At 56.0% G+C, this 26,813-nt stretch overlaps 2 protein-coding genes across 3 annotated transcripts; one reads left to right on the top strand and one right to left on the bottom strand.

Annotated features, from left to right (window-relative positions):
- Positions 1-408: 408 nt before the first annotated feature.
- ZNF408 (zinc finger protein 408) lies at positions 409-5,110 on the bottom strand. Its single transcript, XM_040980196.1, has 5 exons — positions 4,798-5,110; positions 4,118-4,371; positions 2,892-2,953; positions 2,491-2,753; positions 409-1,873 (listed from the first exon to the last, which is right to left on the bottom strand). The coding sequence occupies exons 1-5, from the start codon at positions 4,835-4,837 to the stop codon at positions 465-467; spliced, it is 2,028 nt and encodes a 675-aa protein (XP_040836130.1). The 5' UTR covers positions 4,838-5,110; the 3' UTR covers positions 409-464.
- Positions 5,111-5,263: 153 nt separating this feature from the next.
- ARHGAP1 (Rho GTPase activating protein 1) lies at positions 5,264-25,234 on the top strand. 2 transcript variants are annotated; one of them, XM_040980194.1, is made up of 13 exons: positions 5,264-5,329; positions 9,028-9,211; positions 9,389-9,484; positions 14,401-14,488; positions 20,344-20,475; positions 21,113-21,199; positions 21,332-21,430; positions 22,049-22,156; positions 22,246-22,322; positions 22,429-22,506; positions 22,860-22,988; positions 23,170-23,273; positions 23,465-25,234. In XM_040980194.1, the coding sequence occupies exons 2-13, from the start codon at positions 9,079-9,081 to the stop codon at positions 23,651-23,653; spliced, it is 1,320 nt and encodes a 439-aa protein (XP_040836128.1). In that variant the 5' UTR covers positions 5,264-5,329; positions 9,028-9,078; the 3' UTR covers positions 23,654-25,234. The 2 variants fall into 2 exon arrangements, with proteins under 2 accessions (XP_040836128.1, XP_040836129.1); XM_040980195.1 differs by having other exon boundaries at positions 5,273-5,329; positions 9,040-9,211.
- The last annotated feature ends 1,579 nt before the right edge of the window (positions 25,235-26,813 follow it).

Below are 26,813 nucleotides of genomic sequence, written 5' to 3'. Positions count from 1 at the left end.
CCACCCAAAGGCCTCACCCAGCCTGCAGGGCGCCCAGGGCCTCACCTGACCCTGGGCACTCTGCTCCTTGTTTGGTCCTTACCCTGAATCTGCGTGGGTACCGCAGCTAGCTGCCAACCCCTCTCCCCCAACTGATGTCAACACACTCCAAGGGTGTGGCTGTCTGTGGCTACGCACCCAGGCACGTGACAGCATTGCCAGCTACAGAGATTCCCTCCCAGGGTGGGGTCCTCTCGGCAAGGTTTAAATAGAGAAAGTGGAAGAACAAGCTCTCCAACCCAGAGGGCCGCCTGGTTCTCATGGCGGGGCGGGGGGGGGGGGGGGGGGGGGGCGGGCGGAGCGGTGGGGAAGGTCCAGCCCTAAGCAGGCAAGGTTAAGGTCAATACAGAGCAGGCATAGTCACAGCAGTTGAAAAATACATCTTTATAGCGAGTGTCAAGGCGGGTGGGGACACAGTGATGACATCAGGTGCCCGTCTCCACCTCCACCACTTCCGCCCAGGCCCCCAAGCCCAAGTCGCTGGGCAGGAGCACCAGGCCAGCGGCGGGGTCCGGCTCCTCGGTCCCGGCTGCGCACTTCGGGCTCTCTGAGTCGGTGACCTCCACGATGGCCCCGGCTGGAGAGACAGCTGCCTCGCTGCTGGCGCCCAGCAGTTGGGGCTCGGTCTGCAGGAGCACCACAGTAGCAGCCGCAGCAGGGGGTGCGGACCGGTGACTGAGCAGGTGGCGCTTGAGGCTCTGCGGGAGGGTGTAGCCCATGCCACAGGTGGTGCAGCGGTAGGGCTTGTCCGCCAGGTGCGACTTCAGGTGGCGCCGCAGCTTGGTGGCCAGCGTGTAGGCGCGGCCGCACTGTGGACACCGGAAGGGCCTCTCGCCCGAGTGCAGGCGCTCGTGAGCGCGCAGGGTGTGCGGGTCTCGGAGGGCCTTCCCGCACACGGGGCATAGGTGTGCCTCGCCTGTGTGCGAGATGAGATGGCGCCTCAGTTCCGGCAGCTGGGAGAAGGCGTCGGTGCAGTGTGGGCAGCGGTGCGGCCGCTCGCCGGTGTGCACACGCAGGTGCCCGCGCAGGTTGCCGCGCTGGCGGAAGGCCCGGCCGCAGTGCGGGCACAGGAAGGGCTTCTCCCCTGTGTGCAGCCGCATGTGGTTCCGCAGGGAGCCCTGGTTGGCCAGGGGTCGCCCGCACACGGGGCACGGACACGGGGTGGGGGCAGCCGGCATTTGGTGGGTCTTGCGATGTAGCCGTAGGGAGGGCCGGCGGGCGAAAGCCTTGCCACACTGGTCACAGGCGAAGGGCCGTGCGCCAGAGTGTACCACCTGGTGCTCCTTGAGGTCTCGCCGGGTGCCATAGGCCTTGTCACACTGCGGGCACGGGAAGGGCCGCACGCCGCGGTGGCCCAGTGTGTGAGCCTTGAAACTCTCCTCGGAGCTGTAGCTCTTGCCACACTCGGTGCACAGGAAGGGCTTGTAGCCCGTGTGCACAAAGGCATGCTTCTTCAGGTGGCACAGTTGCAGGAAGGCCTTGCCGCACTCTGCACAGCGGTACCGTCGCCCCTTCTGCGGGGAGCTTGCAGCGTGGCCGGTGTCCTGGGCCCCAGGCTCCGAGATCTTCGTGCCAGGCGGGTTCTGTTCACCAGGGCTATGCAAATTCTCGGTGCTGTGGGCATCGCTGGCCCGGACATCCACGGGGGCTGCCAGGAAGCTGCCTTCCGTGGGAGTTGAGGAGCCCTGAGGTTCGGGCAGCACCTGTGCCTGCAGACTATGCACCTCCCCGGGGGCACCACCTTGAAGCGCAGGGCCAGGGGGCTGGCCATCTTGGGAGAGCTGCTCCTGGGCTGGGGCCTGAAGGCCGCCGGGAGGTGATGCAGGGCTGGATTCTGCAGGGCGGAAGCCAGGTGTGGGGTTCACACAAGTATCCCAGCCCCGAGGGTTGGGGAAAATCAGAGGCAGAGGTGTTGTCTCCACTGGGGACCCCCAACCTCGGGGGAGCCCTGGCTCCTAATGGTTTCTCTGTCCAGTTTCAGGGGCTCCCCTCACCAGGGGGGCATGGTCCTACCAGCCATGCAGGGGCCCCTCCCCAAAAGCTGAGTCCCTTCCAGGCGCGGGTCCCTGGTTCTTAGCCTGGGGACACAGGATTCCCTGCCATCTCCTCCTCTTAGCTCCTGAGTAAAACAAAGAGGCCCCTTGGATGAGAGAAGCTGGAAACCTCCTCACCTTACTGTGCCCAGCAACTCTTGGGAAAGTCAAAGTTACACTTCTCATTGTTTACTTCAAGGATGAGATCCAGGCCTCTTCCCCAACATGCACATCCTAGTGGGTAGCTCAAGATACTCTGAATCCTTGGACACTCCAGCCATGCTGTACCCAGTAGCCCTAAACCATCAAGTTAGGGTCCTCCCAGAGTCCTTCACCCCCATCCCACTCCGACACACGCCGACTTTGAGCAACGACCTCTGCTTCATCTGCTCTTGGTGGCCCTGTCTTTGCCACATACCTGCGCACAGTCCGGCCGCATCCTCCTTGGGGGAGACCACTTCCTGTTCAGCAGCGTCTGCCCCAGTGGCCGCCACCACGGCGGCGGCTGCTGCTTCTCCTAGCCAGGGTGGAGTGGGCTGCGGGTCCCGAGAGGGCGGCTGGGGCCACAGCAGCAGCTCGAAGCCCGGTGGCACGACCTGCTGAACCTGCAGGTGCAGTTGCTCCTGGATGCGCACAGGGGCCACGTTTCCCTCGCTCTCCAGCCTGCCCCGTCTCACCCAGCTGCAAAGCAGAACAAGAGCTGGCTCAGCAGACGCTGTGGGTGCCGGCCCAGCCTCCCAGGGGCACCCTGTGTCCTGAAGGAAGACTTGTGGGGCGGGGTCGGGCACCCTTCCTGCCTTGCACTCTTCTGGAACCCACCTGGTCCAGCCTGCGCTGCGCTCACAAGCATGCACATCTCCCCACCGGGCTGGCGACAGATCCTGAAAAGAACCAAGTGCAGTCCCTCTTATCTGTGTGTTGAAGGGAGCCAGGAGTCAGGCAGCAGGGTAGAGAATTAGCACAAATTATGATGAACCATCTGTGCTCTCCCCACCCCCACGCTGAGCAAATCTAATGTGAAAGTCCTAGAAGCTCATGTTGTTGTCTTCCAGTGAGCACAGAAAAAGAGGAACATCAACTTTGTTTAAAAAAATTGCATTGATTACACAGCAAAATCCTGCATTTTGGGCCCAGTAGCTAAAATCCTCGCCTTGTAAGTGCTGGCATCCCATATGGATGCTGGTTCATGTGCTAGCTGCTCCACTTCCCATCCAGCTCCCTGCTTGCAGCCTGGGAAAGCAGTCAAGGATGGCCCAAAGCTTTGGGACCCTGCACCTTTGTGGGAGACCTGGAAGAGGCTCCTGGCTTCAGTTTGACTCAGTTCTGGCGGATCAGCCATTTTGGGCAGTGAATCAGCACATGCAAGATCTTTCTCTGTAAATCTGCCCTTCCAATAAAAATAATAAATCCTTACAGGTGCATTAAAGGAGGCATGAAATCTAACTAGCCAGATGACAAGCTGCAATCTGACCCCATCTTGTTAACCCTAAGTCTGAACTAGGGGCAAGGGGCCTAGAGACGGGGGTGGAAGGAGGCACCATTGTGGTACCATGGACCAAGCTGCCGCCCATTACACTGGCATTTCAGATGGGAACCTGTTTGAGCCCTGGCTACTCTAGTTCTAATCAGCTCCCTGGAAGAGCAGCAGAGGATGGCCCAAGGGCTTCTGCCCCTGCTACTCACTGGGAGACCTGGAGGAAGCTGTTGGCTTCTGGTTTCAGCCCAGGCTACTGTATTCATTTGGGGAGTGAACCAACAGATGGAAGATTCTCTGTGTAACCCTACTCTTCAAACAAATGCATGTTTATACAAACCAGCCCTTCATCACTGCTGCGATTACACTAACCTGGCTTCTTTTTACATCTTGCTTTCCTAACCAGTGCACCTGTTGGGGAGGTGGGTGGGGGAAGGAAGAAGCCGTGCTGGAGAGAAGCTACAAGGCCGAGTGTTGTTTGCAACTCCCTGCTGCGGCCGAGCTGGCCGCCTGGAATGCCTTCATTTCATCCCAATTTCCCCACGAGGAGAGACGCCTCAAGCCACAGTACCTCCTGCCTCGGTTTCTCCCCCTCACAGACGCTCTGCTCTTCCAGCGGCCCCCATGCCAGTCCAGGCTGCAGCGGCTCCCCAACGCACCACACACCCCAGCGCCGCTCCTCTGCCAGCGAGGGACCCAGGGCTAAGCCCCGGGGGAGGCTCTGCAGGGCCAGGAGGGCTCGAGTCGGTGCAGGCGGGCTGTCCTGGGCCCCACCAGCTCCCGGCGGGCTCCATTCTGAGGTCGGGCTGAGGTGCGACTCAGCGGCTGCAGGGAGAGAAGCCAGTGAGGGAGGCGACGGGGCTCTGTCATGGTGGTCCTCATGGGGACCCTGGAGGGTCGCAGGGGGCTCGGGGTTCTAGAAGGAGCCCCCAGGGGCGGGCGGTGGTTTGTCCAGGAGCTGGATCCCTGCCACCCACGTGGGAGCCCCGCGTGGAGTTCGTTCCTGGCTGCCGGCTTCGGCTTGGCGCTGGCGGGCACTTGGCGAGTGCGCCAGCAAGACGAACGAGCACGCGCTCTTTCAAATAATGCATTAGACATTTCTTAAATTAAATCCTTCGCTATGGACTCTTTGGGCTCCGGAAAAGGACCCTGGGCTTGAGAGGAAAAAGGCCCAGGAAAGGGGAGCGACCGGAGGCCGTTGGGCCCCCTCTGCGCCCGGGCTGAGGGTCGCGGACCGCACGGACGGCTCACCAGGCGGCAGGCCCTTCCCCGCCTCGAGCAACTCCTCCATCCCGGGTCAGGAGGCCTCTCGCTGCCGGAAGTGACCGTCCTTTTCTCAGCTCCTCCCGGAAACAGTCATTGCCGTCTTAATTTTTCTTTCGAAAAGAATCCCAAGAGTCGGACTTGTTTGATGCACAGGACTAGGAAACAAGGAATATTTCTGAGGCACATCTCTGTCGGAGGACCATCAGAGTCTAGAATTCCGGAGAGCCCCCGGGATTCGAGTCTCTGAGGAAACCGGAACTAATAGTCCCAGCTATGTCGTGATGAGGCGGACGGGGTCGCAGTCTCTGTTGCAGGCGAGTTGGCGCAGGAAGTGGGCGAAGCTCCTGGAAACGCCATGTTTGAACCGGGCAGCCGTCCGGAAGCAGGGAGGAGGCGTGGCGGAAGTGGTCGGGGCAGGGCGCGGGGAGAGCAGGAGGGGGCGGTGCCGGCTGCCTCGCGCATCCGGATGTTTGCCGAGCAGTGACAGGCGTGGCCGCGGGAGCTGTGTCCGAGCGCGGTGAGCTGCTGGGCGCGGGGTGTCCAGGGAGGGGGCGGTGGAGCGGGAGGAGATGGGCTCCGAGTAGGGGACGATTCCAACAGGAGGCTCCTGGTGTGCAGCTGGATCTGCTGGCCTGGCTTTTCTTATCTCGTTTTGGCGCCTGCAGTCCGGAGACCTCGCCCCCTTCGCTGCCTTCTTCCTCCTCTCCCCAGGGCAATAGGCCCGGCCAGAGGGTGGTCACCGAGCTAGGGGAAGTCTCCCCGCTGGAACACTGTAGAGCAATAAACTTGGGGACACCCTGTCACTCTTGAAGCGGTCACACTTTTCTCAGTGTGTGGAATAGGATCGTTACCCTCCCCACTCCCCACCCCCGCCCCTTTCAGGATTTTGTAAACCTGGCCGGATCTGTTGGCTGTTGTGATGGGTGAAATTTGCGTTTTTGCAATTCGGGACTGCAACCAAGGGAGGCGGTGGGTTGTGATTTTCAAGTCGCTCTGGGTTCTGGATTTGGTTTATGGTGTTCCAGTGACGTTGAGCAAATGTTGGTCGCCTTTTAAGCCATGGATGACTTCAGTTATTCAACATGTGGCTGAACACAGGTTGTGTGCCTGTGTGGTTTGAATAGGGGTTTTTCCAAAGGACTTCTCAGAAAAGTTACGGTAGCATGTAAGATTTTCCTTAGTGGGGGGAAAAAGTGCCCACAGGTGCCATCACATTTTCAGAGATGCCCACAACTCTCCCAAGGCTGGCAAGGAGAGGAGGGGCCTCAGAGAGGAACTGTGTGGCCCAGGGAGGGGCCGGGGCCTGTTGGTGGCGGATGTCTGGGCAGCCTGGATGGGACAGGTGCACGGCTTTGGGTGAGACCTTCCCTAGGCCTCCTTCCTTTGCATGGGTGCCACCACTTTGGGTTGCAGGGTGGGGAGAGGCCTGGCTGGGAAAAGAAGGTTTTATCAGGGGGTTAGGGAGGGAGTCTGGAGGCCTAATGGGGTGCCGGAGTCCTGGAAAAGCAATGGAGCTCGAGTGTAGCTCCCTTGAGGTGGCACTCCTCTGCCTCACATATACCTCATCCTGTTCACTTCCGCTCCAGTATTTCTGAACACAGTAGTAGGGCATTTCTGGAAGGAGCTACTTTCTTCTTTTCAAAAAGACATATGTGTTTCTTTGAAAAGTTGAATGACAGAGAGGGAGAGACGGAGGTCTTCTATCTGCCACTGGCTCGTTCCTTAAATGGCTGCAACGGCTGAGGGCAGGAGCCCAGAACTGCAGCAGAGGCTCCCATGCGGGTCGCAAAGACCCAAGCACCTGGCATATCAGCAGGGTGCTGGATCACAAGTGAAGCAGCTAGTACTCGAACCAGTGCACCAGTGTGGGATTGTGCTGATTGCGGTGCTGCGGTGCTGTGGTGCTGGCCCCAAGCTTTCTCTTCTACAGATATGTAGACCCTCATGGAAAAAGGACTTAACCAGCGTGTGTGTAATTCCTTGCTCAGACAGAACTGTAATTCAGATCTCTGCATAACTCATCCCAGGACTCCCTTAACCCTTTCTTTAGAAAAAAATTCTTTTTAAGATTTATTCATTTTTATAGGAAAGACAGATTTACAGAGAGGAGAGACAGATCTTCCATCCACTGGTTTGTTCACCATATGGTTGCAAAAGCCAAAGCTGAGCTGATCCAAACCTAGATACCTGGAGCTTCCTCCAGATTTCCCATGTGGCTGCAGAGTTCCAAGGCTTCGGGCCTTTCTCTATTCCTTTCCCAGGCCATAAGCAAGGAGTTGCATGGGAAGAGGAGCAGCCGGGACCCAAACTGGTGCCCATATGGGATCCCGGTGCTTGAAGGGAGAGGATTAACCAGTTGAGCCATCGAGCTGGACTCTTGTTTTTGAATTTGTTTGAGAAACAGAGCGATAGTTCTCACCTACCAGAACTTTTGTGTTGGCCAGTACCTAGTCAAGGCCAAAGCCTGGAGCTGGAAATGTTTTCCAAGTGGGTGGCAGGGAACCCAGCTCCTTGAACTGTCTCTGCTGTTTTCCAGGGACTGCGACAGCTGGAAGCTGGAGTTAAGAGCCACAGCCCAGAGTGAAAGCCAGGTTGGCTGCAGCGTGCTGGGCTTTATGCCTGCTCTGTTGGCCTTGTCCATGGCCTCAGGCCCCCATGCCATGTGCACATCTTCTCTGGGGAGAAGATGAGAGGGCTGGAGGGAACTTGCCAGCTCACAGGTTGTGACAAAGTGACAGAGACTGACAGGAGGCCCAGAGCTGGAGGGCTTTGCTTTCCATCCCTTGTATCCTGCTGGATATGTGGAAGGAGGTGCAGGTGGCTCCCGCGGAGGCTTGAGGGCTGTGGGGGTGGAGGTGGAGTTTGTGGGAGCTGGACCTGAGGGGGTGCGGGGCACAGGTATCTGGCTTTGGACAGTATGCACCCAACATGACAGGGTCCCTCTGCTCTGCGTGCTTGGGAAGGGGCTTGTGATTCAGTGGTGAGCAAGGCTGGGGGATGTCAGGGTGGGGGACGGGCCAGAGGAGGCAGAGGAGAAGGAGGAGGAGTGCCTTCAGCTGCTTGGCTTTGGCTGGGGAGCAGGAAGCATCTCTGGCCAGAGAATCAGTGTGGTCACCCTGGCAACTGGGGCGGCAGTTGCTAGGCACAGAGAGCCCGTGGCCCTGCAGCGTGTGGGAACTTGTCACGTCGCGTTAGAGCCCAAATCTGTGAATCTTGGATGGCTCTTCTCAGCCTCTTCCTCTCACCCACCCCGTGGGTCTTGTCTGTTCTACTTTTCTGCCCTGTTCATTCTCTGTGACCATATTAGTCATTTCTGGGGGCTCCAGGAATGCAGCTGGGCACAGAGCAGCCTCTTCCTCGGGGTTGGACCAAATGGGTTGAATTAAGCCCCCTTCCTACCCATGTGACCAGCCTGTGGTGGGTAAGGGAGTTGCTTCCCTGCCTTCCTCGGGGCTGAGGACAGAAGACGCCTATCCCCCTAGCTTCGGGCTGCCATCTCCTGGTGGCTGCAGCCATACGCAGGAGACCTGGTTCAGAGCGGCCTCCCTGCTCTCTCCCCGATCTCCACATGTACTGCTCTGTGCTGGGCCTTGCTTCTTGTCTCAGCGTCCAGGTGTTGCACCTCCTTGCCTGCCTGTGTTCTTAGAGCCTGATCTGTCAGTGGAATTTTTTCCCCACCTTGATGCTCGTACCAGGAGCCCGTGGATTGTCCGCTGTGACTGGCAGGCAGGTGCTTGTCGTCTCATGGCAAACACAGTAGTGCCCCCAGGTCAGAATTTTTTTCTGGGATCTATGATTTCTGGTCCCTACCTCACCCCTAGGACAGAGGAGGGTTAGGCTGGCCTAGCCAGGGCACCAGCTGACCTTTTTGGGGTGCTGGACCTGGAGATCACTGTGGTGTTGCAGCAGGCTGATCCCTATAACTGCTAGGGCCCTTAAGGAGAAGGGCGTGAACCTCTGACCCCTTCCCGACCAGGCCAGCCAAGCAGCTCTTCCCTGCCCAGCTAAAGGGCCTGAAGTGGGGAGACTGAGCCACGCCGTCCTCTGCTCCAGCTGTTTTTCCTGGCACTTCACTGCTTGAAATTCTTGGCAGGGATGACAAGTGTTGAGGGATAGGGACCAGGGAGCTTGGGAGAGGGATGGAGCAGGGTGGGGCATGGTGAGCAGGATGCTCTTTGTGACCCCAAGGGGTCGCTGACTCTGACCTGCTCTCAGGTTTTCCTTCAGCTTCTGCGGGCTGAGGCTGTGTTGAGCACAGACTGGACCATGGATCCACTCTCAGAGCTGCAGGATGACCTGACCCTCGACGACACCAGCCAGTCTCTGAACCAGCTGAAGCTGGCCTCCATCGATGAGCAGAACTGGCCCTCTGATGAAATGCCCGACTTCTCCAAGTCAGGTGGGCAGTGTGCCATCTCGGGCAGGGGAGACCCGGGAAAGCAGGATGGAAAGCGGTAGACCAGCCTTGGCGTTGGGCTTGGGCTGGGGCACAGGCCTTGCTGGGAGGTGGGGGGACAGGCAAGGAAGGAGCATATCCCTTTTGCTGCCTTGATCCTGACTTTGACATGTTCCCCAGACGACTCCAAAAGCAGCTCTCCGGAACCTGTCACACACCTCAAGTGGGATGACCCTTACTACGACATCGCCCGGCACCAGATTGTAGAGGTAGCAGGTGAGCACCACCCCTCCCCACCGCCCCATCACACCTCTTCCTTACAGGTGTACTTCTGGCTGTGGGTGGGCTGGGAGGGGTATGACCCTGGCCCCGGGCTCCAGCCGTCTAAAGCATGGACTTTAAACCCATGGTCCTGGACGTGACACCTGCAGCTGCTGGCTTACCCTGGGGGACCGTTGTCTCCATTGGTCAACTGGGGCTTTCAAGTCCAGAGCGGCTGTGTTTGATCTCCAGATCTCCCCTTAAATGTGCTGAGTCCTTATAGGGCTGCCCAAAGGGCTGGTGTCGTGATCGTGTGTTGGTCCTAGTCTGGAGCCAGCACTAATGAAAGCCCTGAGTGGGTCACCATGTTCCCCTCCCTGCCCTTGGCCTCAGTGGTGGCTTTCCCCTGTCAGCCGCTGGGAAGGGGGACAGGAGCCTGGGAATGGAGCAGTGTCTTACACAAGTGAGGGGCCCTGCTGGTTCAGGGATGGGGTGTGGACGAACCTCACTGGAAGTCTGATCCCCAGGAATCTGCTTCCCTCCTGTTGGTTGGAAGTCAGGAGCCTGGAACAGGGGAGATAGCGAGATGGCCATGACTTGGTTCCTGTCTTTAAAAGTGTTCCACTGCTGGGAGGTGCCTGTGGCATACTGTGTTGGTGGGGCCGGCAGCTATAAGCAAGGGGGACAGTGTGGTCTTGCATGGGAGGCATTGGATGGGAAAGGGGAACCTGGTAGGATTTGGTCCTAGGACCCAGTGTGGGGCTGGCTGAGGGGGTGCCTGGAGGAAGCTGTGTGTTGCAAACTCTTGGCCACAGGGAAGCTGACGAGAGCGCCGTCCCTCCTGCCTGTCCATCCAGGATGCTGGTCTGGGAGAGATGTGATAAGCTGAGAGCCTCATCCCTACCAGCAAAGACGTTGCCATGGTACCGGTGTTCCCTCCCAGCTCAGCCTGTTCTGGGTTAGAGGGTTGCCTCAGGCCTCTGTCACCCCTGCAGTGTTGTCCTGGACCTGGTTGCAGTGTGGGCTGACAGTATCCCCCTGCTCTCCCCTGGCCCCCAAGGTGCTGTAGAAGGCAGAGCCGCAGGCGGTTTCTGTGCTCCCAGGGGTGGGGCGAGGCTGAGGGGCCCAGCAAGGGAGGTGTCCCAGCCGACTTTCTGTGCTTGGCTGGAGCTGTGGATTGGGGAAGGCTCACGCCCATACCAAGCCAGGGGCCCGGCTCCGGGGAGCTAGGGGCTGGTGGCTGGCCGTGTCTGAGAGCAGGAAATAGCAAAGGATTTATGGGAGGCATGACAGGGTGGAGGCTGGGCAGGGACACACCCACAGGCCAAAAAAAAAGGAGTCCTGCCCTCCCCCCGCCCCCCGCCCCGTGGGTGGTGGTGTTCTGCCCTGGCATGCTCCCATGATGGGAAAGAGGAGTTTGGTTCTCCACTGCCTGAGTGACATTCCCCTCTGTCACATTGCACCCCACCCCTCGGGGTGGGGGAAGGCCCTGCACGTCTGTGTCCTTCGCTCTCTCTGCCATCACACTGAGGCATCACTCAGCTGGCAGAGTCTGAGGTGTCTCCAGTGCCCAGTCCCGGCACCCGGCACCCAGCACCCTTGTCCTTGGCCTGCCTTCTGCAGATATGGAGACAGACCAGCCCCGGAGCTGGCAGTGCCTGGAATGTCTGCCAGAGGCGCTGCCCGGTCCTGCTGCTGATTAACAGCCAGGTCGCCCTGATTGCTATCTGGGGAATGCTGTGGCCTCCTCACTCTCAGCTCTCCACAGCACTTCTCCAGGCCCTCCTTGCCCTCCCCCTCCTGCTCATTTTCTGCTGCTCGAGCTCTGTCCCCTAGTGGCTCCTGAGCTGCCATCTCCTCCTTATCTCTCTCAGATCTCCCCTGGGAGTGGAAGGGCTGGCCCTAGCTACTTCTTCACAGGGGCTTCCTGGAGCCAAAGCCACCCTGCCCGCTGGCCAATGCCAGGATCCCAGGGGGCTTGGGCCACAGGACCTCACTCCTAGGAGCAGGTGGGCAGGGGCCAATCCTAAGCTGCCCCGTTCTTGTTTCTCGTCCGCCTGAGATACTGACCCTCTGACCCCTGCCCACTGCCTGTTATCATCCTGCCTGCACTTCTAGAACAATGTTGCCGGACTTTGGAACTCTGGGTTGGCACTGAAGATCCCGTGTGGAAGAGCACTTTTCCTCTTTAAGACATTTCTGGTCCAGTGAAGTGTCCCTAGCTGGTCCCAGGCCTCTGTGAGACCACCTATGCTTTACTGGGGGTGTGGCGCCCTCTCTCTCCTGGATGATGTGTGACAGCAGGGAGCCATGGGGCTGCTCAGCCCATTATTAGAACCTGAGTTCCCAGAGCGCCCCCACTTCCAAAGTGCCTTGACCAGCTGAGCAATGGGGACACAGGCCCCCGGCCTCCCACCCCAGCTGCTTGCTTCTCCACATACCAGCACTTGACGTTCTGGAGCCAGGAGGGCACAGACTTTGATCTTCGTGGCTGGAAGAGCCTGGTGGGATGAAGGAGTCTATAAGAAGCTCCCTGCTCCCCGCAGCATCTCCCCATCTCCCCTGGTCATTTTCTGTGCTTGGAGGAAATAGGAAGATGGTACTCCCACGCCTGCCCCCCAACCCTTCCCTACACTCATATTAGGAGTCCTGGTTGCTCTGACCCTGCACTCATTCATGAGGCTGGGCCTGCCAGTCTAGCCCTCAGTCCCTACCTCCCAGTGTGGGCTTCCTGGTCCAGGCCAACCCTGAAAGAACACCTTACTTTAGGGGAAAGGAGCTTCCCCGCTTCCTAACTGGGCCAACATTCCTGAGTTGACGTCGGAATGTTTCTTCACTGTGTTTCAAACTCCTCTGAAATCCATGTTCTCTAGCCCTAGGAAGAAAGGACTGCCTTTTAGAAGTGTTTAGAGGTGACTCAGAGCCAAGTGTGGTCATTTAGTCTTCAGACAAGATGATGTGCTTGGAATGAGACGTGATGGTAGAGGAATCCCACGGCTGGCCCTGGGGTACCGAGGGTTTGCTGAGTCCCTCTGCCCAGAGGCTGCTTACAGAATAAGTGTTGACTTAAAAAGTTTTATTTGAGAGCAAGATCTCCATGTACTGGTTCACTGCCCAATCCAAGAACTCTATCTGGGTCTTCCATATGGTGGCCAGCACCCAATCATTTGAACTATCCCCTGTTGCCTCCCAGGGAGTGGTTAGGGAACTGGGATTGGGAGCAGAGGTGAAACTCGAACCTGGGTGTTCTGATATAGGCTACAATTGCTCCAAGCTACATCTTAACTGCTGTGCCAAGCACCTGCCCCAAACGTAGACCTTTAAGATGACTATTTGACAATGTCTGTTCTGTGATAAGTATGACTTAAAAATTGAGGTAGAAGTTATATAACAAAACCGTCATTTGGGGTGTTGGAGTTGTGGCATATCATGTTAAGCCACCACCTGTGATGTTGGCATCCCATGTGAATGTAGCCAGTTTAAGTCCTGGCTATTCCACTTCCGATCCAGCTCCCTGTTAGTGAGCTTGGGAAAGTAGCAGAGGATGGTACAATTACTTGGACCCCTGCCACCCATGTGGGCTGCATCTCCCCTGCTTGTCGTTGGAGTTCTAGGTTCCACTGTATGGAACATCTTGTCTGTGCTTTTTGAATAAAGAATTAAAAAGATTTTTAAGCAAGAATTATATATATACACACACACACACACACACACACATAATGTGTATATATTTGAAAAAGTTACAGAGAGGGAAAGATATGGAGGGTGATTTTTCATCCTGTGATTCATTTGCTCAGATTGGCCTGGTCTCCCAAGTGAGTGCAGGGGCGTAAGCACTTGGGTCATCTTCTACTGCTTTCCCAGTTGCATCAGCACGGAGCTGGATTGGAAGCAGAGCAGCCAGGACTCAAGCTGGCAGCCACCTGAGGTGCCAGCATTGTAAGTCGTGGCTGAAAGGTCTATACCACAGTGCTGGGCCAGCCAAGATTATCATTGTAAAATAGATAAGTGAGGGGCCTGGCACGGTGGCGCAGTGGTTAAGGTCCTCGCCTTGCACGCCCGGGATCCCATATGGGCGCCGGTTCTATCCCGGCAGCCCCGCTTCCCTTCCAGCTCCCTGCCTGTGGCCCGGGGAGAGCAGTTGAGGACGGCCCAAAACTTTGGGACCCTGCACCCGCGTGGGAGACCCGGAAGAGGCTCCTGGCTTCGGATCGGCATAGTATCGGCCGTTGCGCTCACTTGGGGAGTGAATCATCGGATGGAAGATCTTCCTCTCTGTCTCTCCTCTCTGTATATCCGCCTTTCCAATTAAAAAAAAAAAGTAAAATAGATAAGTCAGTGGTACGGTATAATTACCATGCTGTGCAGCCAATGTAATTCCAAGACATTGTCATCACCCATACCGTTAAGCAGCCAGTTTCCATTCGTCCCTATTCCCAACATCTGGAAAACATTCATTTGCTTTCTGTCCCTGTGGACGAACCTGTTGTAGATGGCTGGTGTCAGTAGGATCATGTAGTAGGTGGCCTTTTTATGTCTAGCTGTTGTCACTTCGCATTGTGTTTTTGAGGCTCATTGGTGTTGTCAGTGTGTGTCCGTGCTGCACCCCCTTTCTGTGTGGCCGAGCAGTACCCCACCCCGCCCATTGCATGGGTATGCCACATTTACGCCAGCCCTTCACCCAACAGCGGACATTTGGGTCATTTCTGCCAGATATTATACTTCATTTTTACATTGCAGCTCAGCAGCTCTGACAGCAGCCAAGTCCTCTCGGTTCAGTAGCAGGGCTACCCAGAAGTGTGCTTCCTGCCTGGGCCACTGGGGCCCTGCAGCAGCGGGTCCAGCTCCCCACAGGCTGGCACCCCCTAAGTTCCTTACCCTGCTTCGGCTTCATTGTCCACCCACGCTGCCCCGTTTTCTTCTCTTTACAGGAGATGACAAGTACGGGCGGAAGATCATTGTGTTCAGTGCCTGTCGGATGCCCCCCAGCCACCAGCTGGACCACAGCAAGCTCCTGGGGTGAGTGCCCTGGGGAAAGATGGGGGACCTGCCCCTTGAATCCCAGAATTGCCTAATGCCACAGTCCTTGCTGTCCCTCTCTTGCCTGGGGGACCAGGCCACCCCTTTCTGTGCCTCCCCACTTTCCCTGAGGGAGCTGTGGTTTATCAACAGAAGGCTGGACAAGGGGCAGGCCCAGTGTCTGGCCCAGGGAGCTGGTTATGTGGCCTTGACAAGTCTCTCTAGCCTGGTTTGCCTCACCTTTCCAGAAGAGGTGATAATACAACCCTCCTTCCTTAGAGACTGAGTCACTGCACGTGGCTGTGCTTTAAGTTCAATGCCGTCCAGGTGGGAGGTCTGGCTGTGAGAATTAGGTGATACATTGGAGGTGCTTGCAGTTGTCTCTCATTTCAGTGAATACTTAGTGCCATTTTCTATTGTGCCACGTTCATTGCTGATGATTTCTATGTATGGGTTGTAAAGCCAAATACAATGGTCCTTAAAGCTCATGGAAAGATGATGTAAAAACTCATGTGCTCTTGTGGCTGCTATTGTAGCAGACCGATTCTTCACTTGTAACAATTGTGTCCTCACTTAGTACTGGTTCAAGTCCCAGCTGCTCTTCTTCCCATCCAGTTTCCTGCTTATTGCCTGGGAAAGTAGCAGAGGAGGGCCCAAGGTGTTTTGCCCTTGTAGCCATGTGGGAGACCTGGAATGGGTTCCTGGCTCCCAGCTTAAGACTGACCCAGCTCTGGCCTTAGCAGCCATGCAGGGAGTGATCCACCAGATGGAAGATATCTCTTCTTCGCTCTCTCTCTAATTCTGGCTTTAAGTAAAATAAATAAGTCTTAAAAAAAAACAATGTGCTGTCTCTTTCTGCCTTTCAGCTAAATAAATAAGATTTGTTTATATATTTGAAAGACAGAGTTACAGAGACAGGAGTGGGAGGAGGAGAAAGTTGGTTTTTTTAAGATTTATTTATTTTTATTGCAAAGTCAGATATACAGAGAGAGGAGAGATAGAGAGAAAGATTTTTCCATCCGATGATTCACTCCTCAGGTGACCGCAACAGCCGGTGCTGCACCAATCTGAAGCCAGGAGCCTGGAACTTCCTCCAGGTCTGCCACACAGGTGCAGGGTCCCAAGGCTTTGGGCCATTCTTAACTGCTTTCCCAGGCCACAAGCAGGGAGCTGGATGGGAAGTGGAGCTGCTGGGATTAGAACCAGAGACTATATGGGATCCCGGTGTGTTCAAGGCGAGGATTTTAGCCGCTAGGCCACTGCGCCAGGCCTGAGAATGATACTTCTGTTCATTGGTTCATTTCCCCAGATGGCTGCAATGGCTGGAGCTGAAGCCAAGAGCTTCTTCCAGGTCTGCAGTGTGGGTGCAGGAGCCTCAGCACTTGGTTCATCTGCTGCTGCTTGCCCAGGCCTTTAGCAGGGAGTTGGATTGGAAATGGAACAGCTGGGACTTGAACCAGTACCCATATAGAATGCCAACACTGCAGGCTGCATTGTTACCATTATGCTACAGTGCTGGTTCCAGTAAAACTTTTTTAAGAAGGGGATTGGGCATTTGGCATAAGGGTGTAGGGACTGCTTGAAACATACCCCTATATGCCCTGTCAGAGTGCCTGGGGTTGGGTGCCAACGCATTTCTGAGTCTAGCTTCCTACAGTGTGGACCTGGGAGGCAGCAGGTGGTGGCTCAAGGACTCGGGTCCCTGCCACCCACATGGGGCTTGGATTGAGTACCTGGCTCCAAGCGGCTTCGGCCTGGCCCCACCCCAACAGTTGCAGGCATTTGGGAAGTGAACTAGCACATGGGGAATCTGTCGTGTGTCTGTTTGTCTCCCTGTTGCTGTCCCTCTGCCTTTTGAATACAATGGAGAAACACAAGAGAATGTGAAATATTCACAAATGTAGATGCTCCTCGTTGTAGTCTTAGTTGGGGCAGACATCTGGTGTGATTATGTTCTGCACACACTATTCCAGTAACCACTTAGTATTGATGGCATTCCCGGGGCCACAGTGGGGACCCCCAAGGCAGAGTGGTATCCATTTTCTCCTGTTCCTTCTGGGTGTACCTGGCTCACACTTCGTCCCTGACTACTTCAAAGCATTCTCTCAATGGCACCATTCTTGCACTGCCTATAGCAGCCCTTTGGGGTCCTCAATGTTGGTGAAGGATTTGGGGGTGGGGGAGGGACTGTTTTCTGCAGGAGGGGAGGAGATTCGTGCTTGGAGTCAGAGCCACCCCTAGTGAGCCACCAGTCTTTCCAGTCTTGCCGGGAAACTGAGCTCCTCTGGCCTCCTGACCTTTCCTCCTGCTCCTCAGGCGAGACAGGCAGGGCCTTGGCCAGGTCCTTCCCCTGACACAGCCAGCAGCAGGCCAGGGAGCCAGCCTACAGGTGACTGGGTCACATCCTCCTGTTCTGGGAAACTCATAGCATCTTCCAGACTGGACAAGTAAGAGGCTCCTGGCCCAGTGAGAGTGTGCATGGGGGACAGAGGATGGGGGTGATGGGATACCCCTGACCGGCCAGCACCTCCTCTTGGTGGTCATCCTGCCAGAGAAGCGAGGCTCTGCCCTAGTGAGTCCGTGGGTCCTGTTTTCAGTCACACAAGCCTAGATGTGGCTTTTCCCAGGGTGGTGGTAGGGGTCAGTGTGTGACACAGAAAGTGCCCAAAGCTCGACATCAGATGCTGGCCAAGCTTCAACCCTGTCTCCGGCTGCCTGTGAGGTGAATGCCAGGGCAGGTGCCAGCTGTGACCCTCCCAGGCTTGTAGCAGTAAGATGGGCCACCAGAGGGCCATGTGCTTGGAGTTAAAGTATTACAGTTAGAAGAGCTTCGGGAAGTGTAGGTAGCAATGGAGAGAGGAAGTGTAGACAACTGTGTAACAAAGTCTTCTCCACCAGGAGAGAAAAGCTCTGTTCACATTTCAGTGTATGCATTCCCTATTTTTCTCCATGCCATATGTGGGGCTCCAGCGTCAGTGTGCCACCTTATGTAACGATTTTATTATCTGTGCCTTGGGCACTCTTCAAAGGCATCCTTTAAAAAGCATTTTATTGACTTGGGATATGCATGCAGAGAGACCAGCACGGAAGGATGCCAGGTGATGGGTTGGCCACCGCCTCCACCCCATCTTGCCCACACCACACACCAGCCCCGGGGTGACCCTAGCTCCGCCACCTGACTTCGCGCATTAGCTCTGTCTGCAGAAACATCCTGGAGGGCTTCTATTTATAGATGTCCCATGATTTCTTCTCCGAATTCCTTGATGTTGGGCAGCTAGCGTGCTGCTTAGAGCTTTTTTAACCCTGCCCCCCATCATAAAACAGTCTGGGATGAGTCATGTTTTGCAAAAATGTTTCTGTTCATCTCTGGCTGTTTCCTTAGGATAAATTCCTGGCTATTTGAGAGCCTTTTGGAGAGTTCATAGAGGAATGGAACTACAAGATATTTTGGAGCAAAAAAATTGGAAACCTTTGTGTAGTTTATATATATATAATATTATGTATTGTTATATATTATGATGAGACTGACGCGCTACCTACTGCGCTAAGAAGGCACCCTATTGTTATATATTATAATATACTATATATATTATATGTAAATAATGCATTTTCTAATATATATAATGCATTTTCTATGAATTAAAAAAAATTATTTTGAAAAGCAGAGAGACAGAGAACTCCCAGTCACTGACCCATTTCTAAAGTGTGTGGAACAGCTGGGCTTGGGGTGAATGAAGGCAGGACCCTAGAGCCCCAGCTGGGTGTCCACCGTGGGTGGGAGGGACCCAAAGGCTTGAGTCGCTGCAGAATTCAGAATGCATACTAGCAAGGTGCTGAAACTGGGTGCAGAGCCAGGATTTGAACCAAAAGATTTATGCAGAGAGAGGAAGAGGTGGGGACAGAGATCTTTCATCCTCTGGCTCGCTCCCCAGATAGCCACGGTGGCCAGCTGGGTCTGGGCAAGGTCAAAACCGGGAGCCTAGAACTCCATCTGGTTTTCCCATGTGGGTGACAACCATTGAACCATCTTCCACTGCCTTCCCAGAGGGAAATGGAGAGCTGGGTCAGAAGCAGGACAGCTGGGACTTGAACTGGTGCTCCTGTGGGATGTCAGTGTTGCAAGCAGTAGTGTAATGTGCTGTGCCAGACTGGCACCTCACAATTTTTTGTACCAAAAAAAGCTGTTCTTGTCGTGTCTTTTTCCACAAATACTTTCAAACAGAACCCTCATATTTTTTCAGGTTCAAAGAGTAGGACCCTTTATTGCTTCTCATAAGTGGCACTTCAGTGCTGTCTCAAAGGTTGCAGCCTCCATGGATGGATGGTGGCATCGGTTTTCTCCAGAACCTTCTCTGTTTCCCAAGTTCCAATGTGCACCTGCTCAAGTGACAGCTCTTTAACCTGCAAGGTGGTAGATGCATGTGAGGGACAAACGGTAGTGTAGTGAATAACTGTCAGAATCTGGAAGCCTCCAGCCTCCGTTAGCTGTACTGTGACCCTCTCTGGGCTGCGTCAGGTCACATCCAGGCACTAGGTTGAATTCTTGGGATTGTTCCTTGTTCTTTCCACCCCCTTCCTCCCCTCAGAAGTTGCTTGCCAGGTTGAAGGACAGGACAAGTGTTCCTGTTGGAGCCCAAGTTCTTCACATGCACTCAGCAGAGTGCCTGCTTGTGTTGGCGACAGAAAGATAGTGGCCTACCATGCTGTATGTTTTAGGGAACTTGAGCAGAAGGGACTCTATGTTCCCAAAAAGCCCAATGATAGGGTGCAGCTGGCTCAGTGGTGAAAACATCCCTGAAGATGCTCATGTCCCACATCCTGCACCAGGTCTCTGTCCTGGCTCCTCCTTGTTCCTAGCTTCCTGCCAGTGCCCACCCTGGAAGGCCGCTTGTGCTGGCTCAAGTCCTTGGGTTCCTGACTGCTGCAAAAGAGAGAAGCCTGGTTTCAGTCCTGAGTTCCTGCCTCTGATCCCACTTAGCTCTGCCTGGTTGTGCATCTGGGGAGTGAACCAGCTGATGATTTCATCTGATCGGTTTCAGTCTCTCTTCCTTTCCAAAGAGGAGAGCGTTTTTAAAAAACCAGTGACTGGAGCATGTGTCCTTCTGGTGCCATCCTCCTCCTGTGCGCACAGTGCCATACAGCCTGGATTGGAGTTCATGCACAAAAGACAGCTGTCTGAGGGGTGGATCCTGAAGGTCCAGGTGCTGGCATTTACCTCTGCTTAGTGCCCTCGTTTCTTTTCTTCTTTTTAAATTTATTTATTTTTATTGGAAAGGCAGATTTACAGAGAGAAGAGACAGAACAATCTTCCATCTACTGGTTCAATCCCCAAATGATTGCAGTGGCTGGAGCTGAGCCAATCCAGAGCTAGGAACCAGGAGCTTCTTCCAGGTCTCCCACGTGGGCATAAGGTCCCAAGGCTTTTGACCATCCTCTACTGCTTTTCCAGGCCACAAGCAGAGAGCTGGATGGGAAGTGGAGCAGCTAGGACACAGGACAGCATCTGTATGGAATGATGGCACTTTCAAGCAGAGGACTGGCTAGTTGAGCCATTGCACCAGTCCTCTAGTGCCATTATTTCTCAGCTGGGGGTAAGGTCAGCCTCCATTCTGGTCTCCCACCTGCCAGTCACTGCCCCAAGATGGGAGAGATCATAATTGTTGTTGATACTGATATTGCTGCCCTTATCCCAGCTACCACCCTGTGTCTCGTGCACAGGGACATGGCCATGACCGATAGGCAGCCAGAATGGACAGCTTCTGAGGGGAGGGCAGGAGACGACAAGGAGGCTCTAGGATGTGGGGTCTGTGTCCCTGATATACAGAGCTGCCTGAGTAGCATCTTTGCTTCCAAAGGTACCTGAAGCACACCCTGGACCAGTATGTGGAGAGCGACTACACTCTGCTTTACCTGCACCATGGCCTGACAAGTGACAACAAGCCCTCTCTCAGCTGGCTGCGTGATGCTTACCGGGAGTTTGACCGCAAGTGTGTTGGGGGAGGGCTCCGGGGGGCGGGGGGCAGGTGGCTCTGCTGGTGGGTGGGCTGCCCCCTGCTTGGGCAGGAGCTTTGTGCCAGTGGGGAGGCAGTTTCCCCACCTGGGTAAGCAGACGACAAGAATCTGAAGTCAGAACGCAGAGGCCTACATCCCAGCTTCTCTGCTTACTCACTCTGAAACTGCCTGTACCTTAACCTCTTTGATCCTTTGATTTTTCTGTTCTATGAAAGGGGGCGGCTGTGGTGCCTACCTCTCACGCTTGCCAGCAGGAGTCAAATCAGAAAGTATTCACTGAGCTCTCCTTGGAGCAGACGCAGTGGCACAGTGGCCATGCCGCTGCTTGGGAGGCCCACATTCCATGCTGGCTTGTGGCTCATCCTGCTGCCTGCTGATGCACATCCCAGTGGGCAGCAGGTGACAGTTCAAGTACTTGGTCTCCTGCCACACAGATGGAAGACCCGGATGGAGTTCCAGGCTTCCCAGCTTCAGCCTGGTCCAGCCCTAGGTGTTGTGGCCATTTAAGGAAATGAACCAGCAGAGGGAAGATTTTTTTCTCTCTCCCTCACTCTCTTGTGTCTTTCCAGCCCTCCCCAACACACTTCTCAGTTCCTTGCTCTGCCACCACAGGTACAAGAAGAATATCAAGGCCCTGTACATTGTGCATCCGACCATGTTCATCAAAACCCTCCTCATCCTCTTCAAACCCCTCATTAGGTGAGCAGGCTCAGTGCAGGCCCCTGGGGACGGACAGTATGGGTGTAGGGCTCTTTGTGAGAGGACACGTGACTGCTAGGGAGAGCTGTTGGAGCGGCCCACCCCTGACCCTGGCCCTTGCCTCTCTCACAGCTTCAAGTTTGGGCGTAAGATCTTCTACGTGAATTACCTGAGTGAGCTGAGTGAGCACGTGAAGCTGGAGCAGTTGGGGATCCCTCGTCAAGTGCTCAAGTGCGTGGGGGTGGGAGGGACAGGACGGGGAGGGCTGGAGGGACTAAGGGGAGGGGCGGATCAGGTCAATGGGGAGGCCTGGGAGGGACAGCAGATGAAGGGAGTGGCAGATGGGCCAGGCAGAGCAAGCTTACTCCCATTCCTACAGGCAGGCACTGAGCCTGGCCAGTTAAGATACCCTGGTCCCTACACTGCCTGGGTTCGATTCCTGCCTCTGGGTTCTGCTACTTCCGGCTTCCTGCTGTCACAGACGCTGGGAGACAGTGATGGCTGAAGTGATTGGGGCCCAGCCACAGTGAAGACCGTGTTGGGTTTTTGGTTCCTGTCTTCATCCTGGACCCATCCCAGCCGTTGCAGCCAACACAGGGGTGTGAGCTAGGGGAAAAACGGCATTTGGGGGCTCTCTTACTAAGTAAACAACGCAAGGATAACCTCTGCCATTTGCAAGTTGCCCAACCAGTCTTTAAAGTCATTATTGTCTCCAGTGCTGACTGCTAGGACTGTTAGAGGATTGAAGGGAATGGTTTTTGTGAGACACCTAAGTGGAGGCCCACACACTGGGCTCAGCCATGATCCAGCCGGCCAGGAGGTCTGACTCCCCTCCCCTCCAACGCCTAGGTACGATGACTTTCTGAAGTCCACACAGAAGAGCCCTGCCACAGCGCCCAAGCCCATGCCACCACGGCCACCCCTACCCAACCAACAGTTTGGGGTCTCACTACAGCAGTGAGTATGGGGGCGGAGGCCCTGGCTGCCTGCAGGATGGGCGGGGCCCCAGCCCCCTCCCCACCCACTCACCACACCCACTCCCGCAGCCTCCAGGAGAAGAGCCCAGACCAGCAGCCCATCCCCATTGTCCTCCGGGAGACAGTCGCCTACCTGCAGGCCCATGGTGAGTGCACCCACCCAGCCCAGGCTGCTGCTGTCCAACCTCGCCCCACCCCACCTCTGCCCCTGGGCCAGAGCACCTAGTCTCATCAAACCACACTGTCCGCCAGCTCTCACCACAGAGGGCATCTTCCGGAGGTCGGCTAACACGCAGATTGTGCGGGAAGTGCAGCAGAAGTACAACATGGGTGAGTCGGTGGCAGGACTGCTCCAGGCCCTCTCTGCCTTCTGTTGCCCCATGAACAAGGGTCCCAGATTTTTTCACTGGGCCTGGGTTTTGGTGGCATTTTTTGGCTTCGCTCTGTAGGTGCCATCCCATTCTTGCCTGGCTGCATTGGATCTTGATCCATGCAGAGGCGGTGGAGGTACTTACAGTGTGAGCCCGGGTGTCTACTCTACGCGCATGGCCTGAAGGGTGTCCCCTGGTCCTTGAAAAAGAGGAGAGGCAGGAGGCGGAAGGCTCACTATGCCCTGGCTGAAGAAAGTGGAGCAGTGGAGCCTTCTCCTGGAGCCAAGCCAACTGCCTCTCCCCCTCCCCCAGGGCTGCCTGTGGACTTTGACCAGTACAATGAGCTACACCTGCCGGCAGTCATCCTCAAGACCTTCCTTCGGGAGTTGCCTGAGCCGCTGCTCACATTCGACCTCTACCCCCACGTGGTGGGCTTTCTTAGTGAGTGTTCCTGCCCACTGCTTCAGCCAGGTCTTGGGGGTGGGACTCGGGACAGGTATGTTTGGCCACTTGTCCTCCCACCCCACCCTCTAAGGGAAAAGTCTGGCTGGTGTCCCCCTGGAACTCGTGTCAGGGCCTCTGTACCAGGCACCCCTGTAACCCAGGCTCTCGTCCATTGCAGGCATTGAGGAGAGCCAGAGAGTGGAGGTGACGCAGCAGGTCCTCCACACGCTGCCCGAGGAGAACTTCCGGGTGCTCTGCTTCCTGACGGCCTTCCTAGTGCAGGTGATGCCTCACAAGTTTTGGCCCCTGCTGCTCACTGGGAGCTGGGAGAGGCTCCGTACTGCCAATTGTTGGCAGGAGACCAAGTGTGTGGCCTTTTCCTGCAGTGCGCATGCACACACACACACCATATACACACAGAAACTCATACACATGCATTGGATTTGTCCACTCAGCCCAGCTTCCCTCTGCAGGTCTCCGCCCACTGTGACCAGAACAAGATGACCAACACCAACCTGGCCGTCGTCTTCGGCCCCAACCTGCTGTGGGCCAAGGATGCTGCCATCACCCTCAAGGCCATCAACCCCATCAACACTTTCACCAAGTTCCTCTTGGACCATCAGGCTGAGCTGTTCCCTAGCTCTGACGCCAGAGGGGTGTGAGCTCCACTCCTGCCCCAGCCGCCCCCTTGCTCTGTTTTCCCTCTACCACTTGGGACTCATTCTTGAGGCATCAGCCCAGGCCTCTGCCCAGCAGAGACCGCAAAGACCCTGGGAGATGGGGTCTGGGCCCAGGCACAGTGGTGGTTCACCCCATTCAGGCCCCCTGTGCTGGCCCCGGAGGCCTTGCTATTATTCTGGGACAGTCCTCTTCGCCTTATATCTCTCACTGCCTGTCTGGGTGCCTGGCTCCTGCCAGGCTTCCTAGAGTTGGGCTCGGTTCTTCTGGCTGAGCCCAGGGACCCCTTTTCCTGCTTTCTCCTGCCTATGTGGTCCTGACAACCATGGCTAGCCAGAGTCACTGCCAGCTGGGCTGGGGGCAGGGGTGGTCCTTTCTTCCCTCATCTTCCAGCCATGGCCGAGTCCTCTGACCTGGCTTGGGCATGCCGAGGCGCCTCCACGTCCAGCTTTTTGGGATCTGCTGTGTGTTACCTTGGATACGAGCACCCACATCAGTGATCCCGCTAAAGGCTGGGCTTCCAATGGAAGGATAGTTAGGCAAGGGTGCCAGGGCTAGAGTCCTTGCCTATTGCTCCTCTTTCTCCAGGAACTGGGGTGGCCTTTCCTGAATGGTGCTGCCCCTGGGGCTCCTTGTCCCTTGGTCCTGCCAGGACAGGCAGCTTGGATGAAAGGGCCCAGAGTCCCAGCATCCATTGGCAACAGACTCGTGGCTGGTGGGCTCAGCAACAGGCAGACACCCTCCCGCTTCACCTCCTCTCCCACAAGCTCAGCCTTGGGCTTCCTGCTCTGGCCAGAGGTGATTTAGTGCCTCCGGGGCTGCTGGGATTCCTGCCTCCAGCTGGAGAGGAGGCCCAGGCTGCCTGCCGGAGGGACCAAGAGTTTGCTCCCAGCTGAGAGCCCCTTGGCAGGTAGGTTTTGATTGCAGGTCCCTGGTCTCTTTCTGAAACCTGGACCCCACTGCTGGGGTTTATGTTCCTTATTCCAGCTGTGTTCCTTTCCATGACACTCCTGTGGGGAACCCGGGGTGGCTCCCTCCTGCCACTTTGTTCCCAGGTGGCTGGGGTGCATCTGTAGTCACTGCCCACCCTGCCCCTACCTCCTTCCCCACCTTGGCCAGCCGCTCCACACCCTGAGCTGTGAGGAAGCTCAGGAACCTGCTCAGTGCCCTATGCCGGCCAGGAGGGGCTGAGCCTGGGCCTGACTGCATTGGGCACCCTGTCCAGGAAACTGACACAGCTGGACACCCAGGGCCCGGAGCTGTGGCTGGTTCCCTCAGCCCGTGTCTTTAGCCTGGACCCAAACCACTCTGCTTTCTGGCCTCTTTTGTGTGTAAAGCATTGCTCATAGCCCTATGTTCTGGGGAGCCTTTTAGATCCCTGTGGTATCTGGCCTGGCCCCTGCCTGGCTGGCCTGAACCTGGGTGTATGCGGGGCAGGGGGTGGGGGTTAGGGGGTGCTTGTACTGTGAATCAGGTGTTAACCATTCACACTTAATGACTTCCTTGGCACCGATCATGTATTTCACCGTTTGCACTTTTTGTATTTCAATAAAAATGGAGATGGACAGCTGCTTGTCAAAGAAGTGAGGCTGGAGACCAGCAGGAAGTGGAGGGGGCCTAGGGAGGAACAGATGGGAACTTGGGAAGAAGTCGCCTCCTGGGTCCCTGTGCCTTCATCTTGGCCATTGGGGCATACTTTGGAGGCCACTCAGCTGAGCCTGTTCTAGGCCTTGAGATAACCACGGTCACCTCTGTTGTGTCTGGCTGCCACCACATGCCACAGTACCCCAAGTCTGCAGGGACCCAGGATGTGACCTAAGTCAAGCCACGGAGCAGGAACACCAAGTGACAACAGTGGGCAGTGGCATCAGTCATGTTGAGGTGGGTAGCCTGCCTCCCTCCCCAGCCCTAGGTGACAGTGGTCATGTCGTGGGCTTCAGTTCTAACTTTTCCCTCCCAGCAGGGCTCCTTCCTACAGGGACAGTCCTCACAGTGTGAGTGCTTGGTGGCCACCACAGGACCATGAGCCAAGTCCTGCCAGGCTGGGCTCCTTGAGCCCCCAGCCAGGGAGGCCAATTCTACCTGTTTCCTCTGTAACATGGACACTGCAGAACCATTTTTCTCCTCTGGGGAACATTTCACTTTGCTTTAAAGATTAAGATGGTAAATTTTGCATCCTGTGCATTTTACCCCAAGTGTTTAAAAAGTAGTTTGTGGGAGAGCAGGACAGACTCGCTTGGCCTGGCCTCAAGCTCATGGTGCAGATGCTTGGCACACCCACGCTTGCCGGGAGAGCCGGGCCTGAGCTTCAGGACCGCACAACATTCCTAATGTGCTCGGTATGAGCACTGAAGCTGTGCTCCAGCAGCCAGGTTATTACAGCCGAAGCTCTCACCCAGGGAGCTTCCGGCAGATGGCATTGGTAGCCAGCCTCCTTTCCTCTGGCCCTAAGCTGAGCCTGTTTGGGAGAGGCTGTGACCCAGAGAAACCTGAGGGGTGGGGCAGATGGAGTTGTTTCCTTGGGTTGGGCTCCTGATGGCCTCTGAGTAACTAAAAAACCAGTTTCGCACGGGCTCAGCCTCTGGGGTGAAGCAGGGGAATTGCTTTAAAGAGAAATAGTACATTTGGATGGGGCCACCAGGGACAGCCTTACTATGTGTGACCCAAGGAATGGTGACTGGCTGGCTGCTTGGTGATCATGGTCAGTGTTGTGTATAGCCTGCTAATGAGCAAGGGTTCCTGTCCCTTTTTGGAAGGAGTGGGCTGGTTGGGAACCATCTCTGCCCCTGAGATGTCAGCCATTCCACCATCACCGGCCCACCCCCACAGCAGCCACAAGCCAGGTGACAGGCCGAGCTATCTGCAACTGCAGCTGTCAGGGGCCACAGGACTGGTTCCTGCAGGGCTACCCTGATGTTCAGGCCTGCCTGGTGCCCCTGCTAGGGCTGTCAGCTCAAACTTGCTTGGGTTCTTCACTTCCTGCTGCTTGACTCAGCAACTCTGCTGCTCTCTGGCTTGCTCAGCCACAAACATTCTCCCTGCCACCGCATCTGCTGGAGACATGGCAGTGACCACTCCCCTCCTCCACCCCCAGGGCCAAGTAGTGCTATATAGAGTAAAGAGCTGGGAACAATGGACTACTGG

The sequence above is a fragment of the Ochotona curzoniae genome, unplaced genomic scaffold (assembly GCF_017591425.1).
Source record: "Ochotona curzoniae isolate NIBS_2020 unplaced genomic scaffold, NIBS_Ocur_1.0 contig_3432, whole genome shotgun sequence".
Lineage (NCBI taxonomy): Eukaryota > Metazoa > Chordata > Mammalia > Lagomorpha > Ochotonidae > Ochotona > Ochotona curzoniae.
Note: the sequence above shows the minus strand (reverse complement) of the source record. Positions and strands in the feature narration are given on the sequence as shown.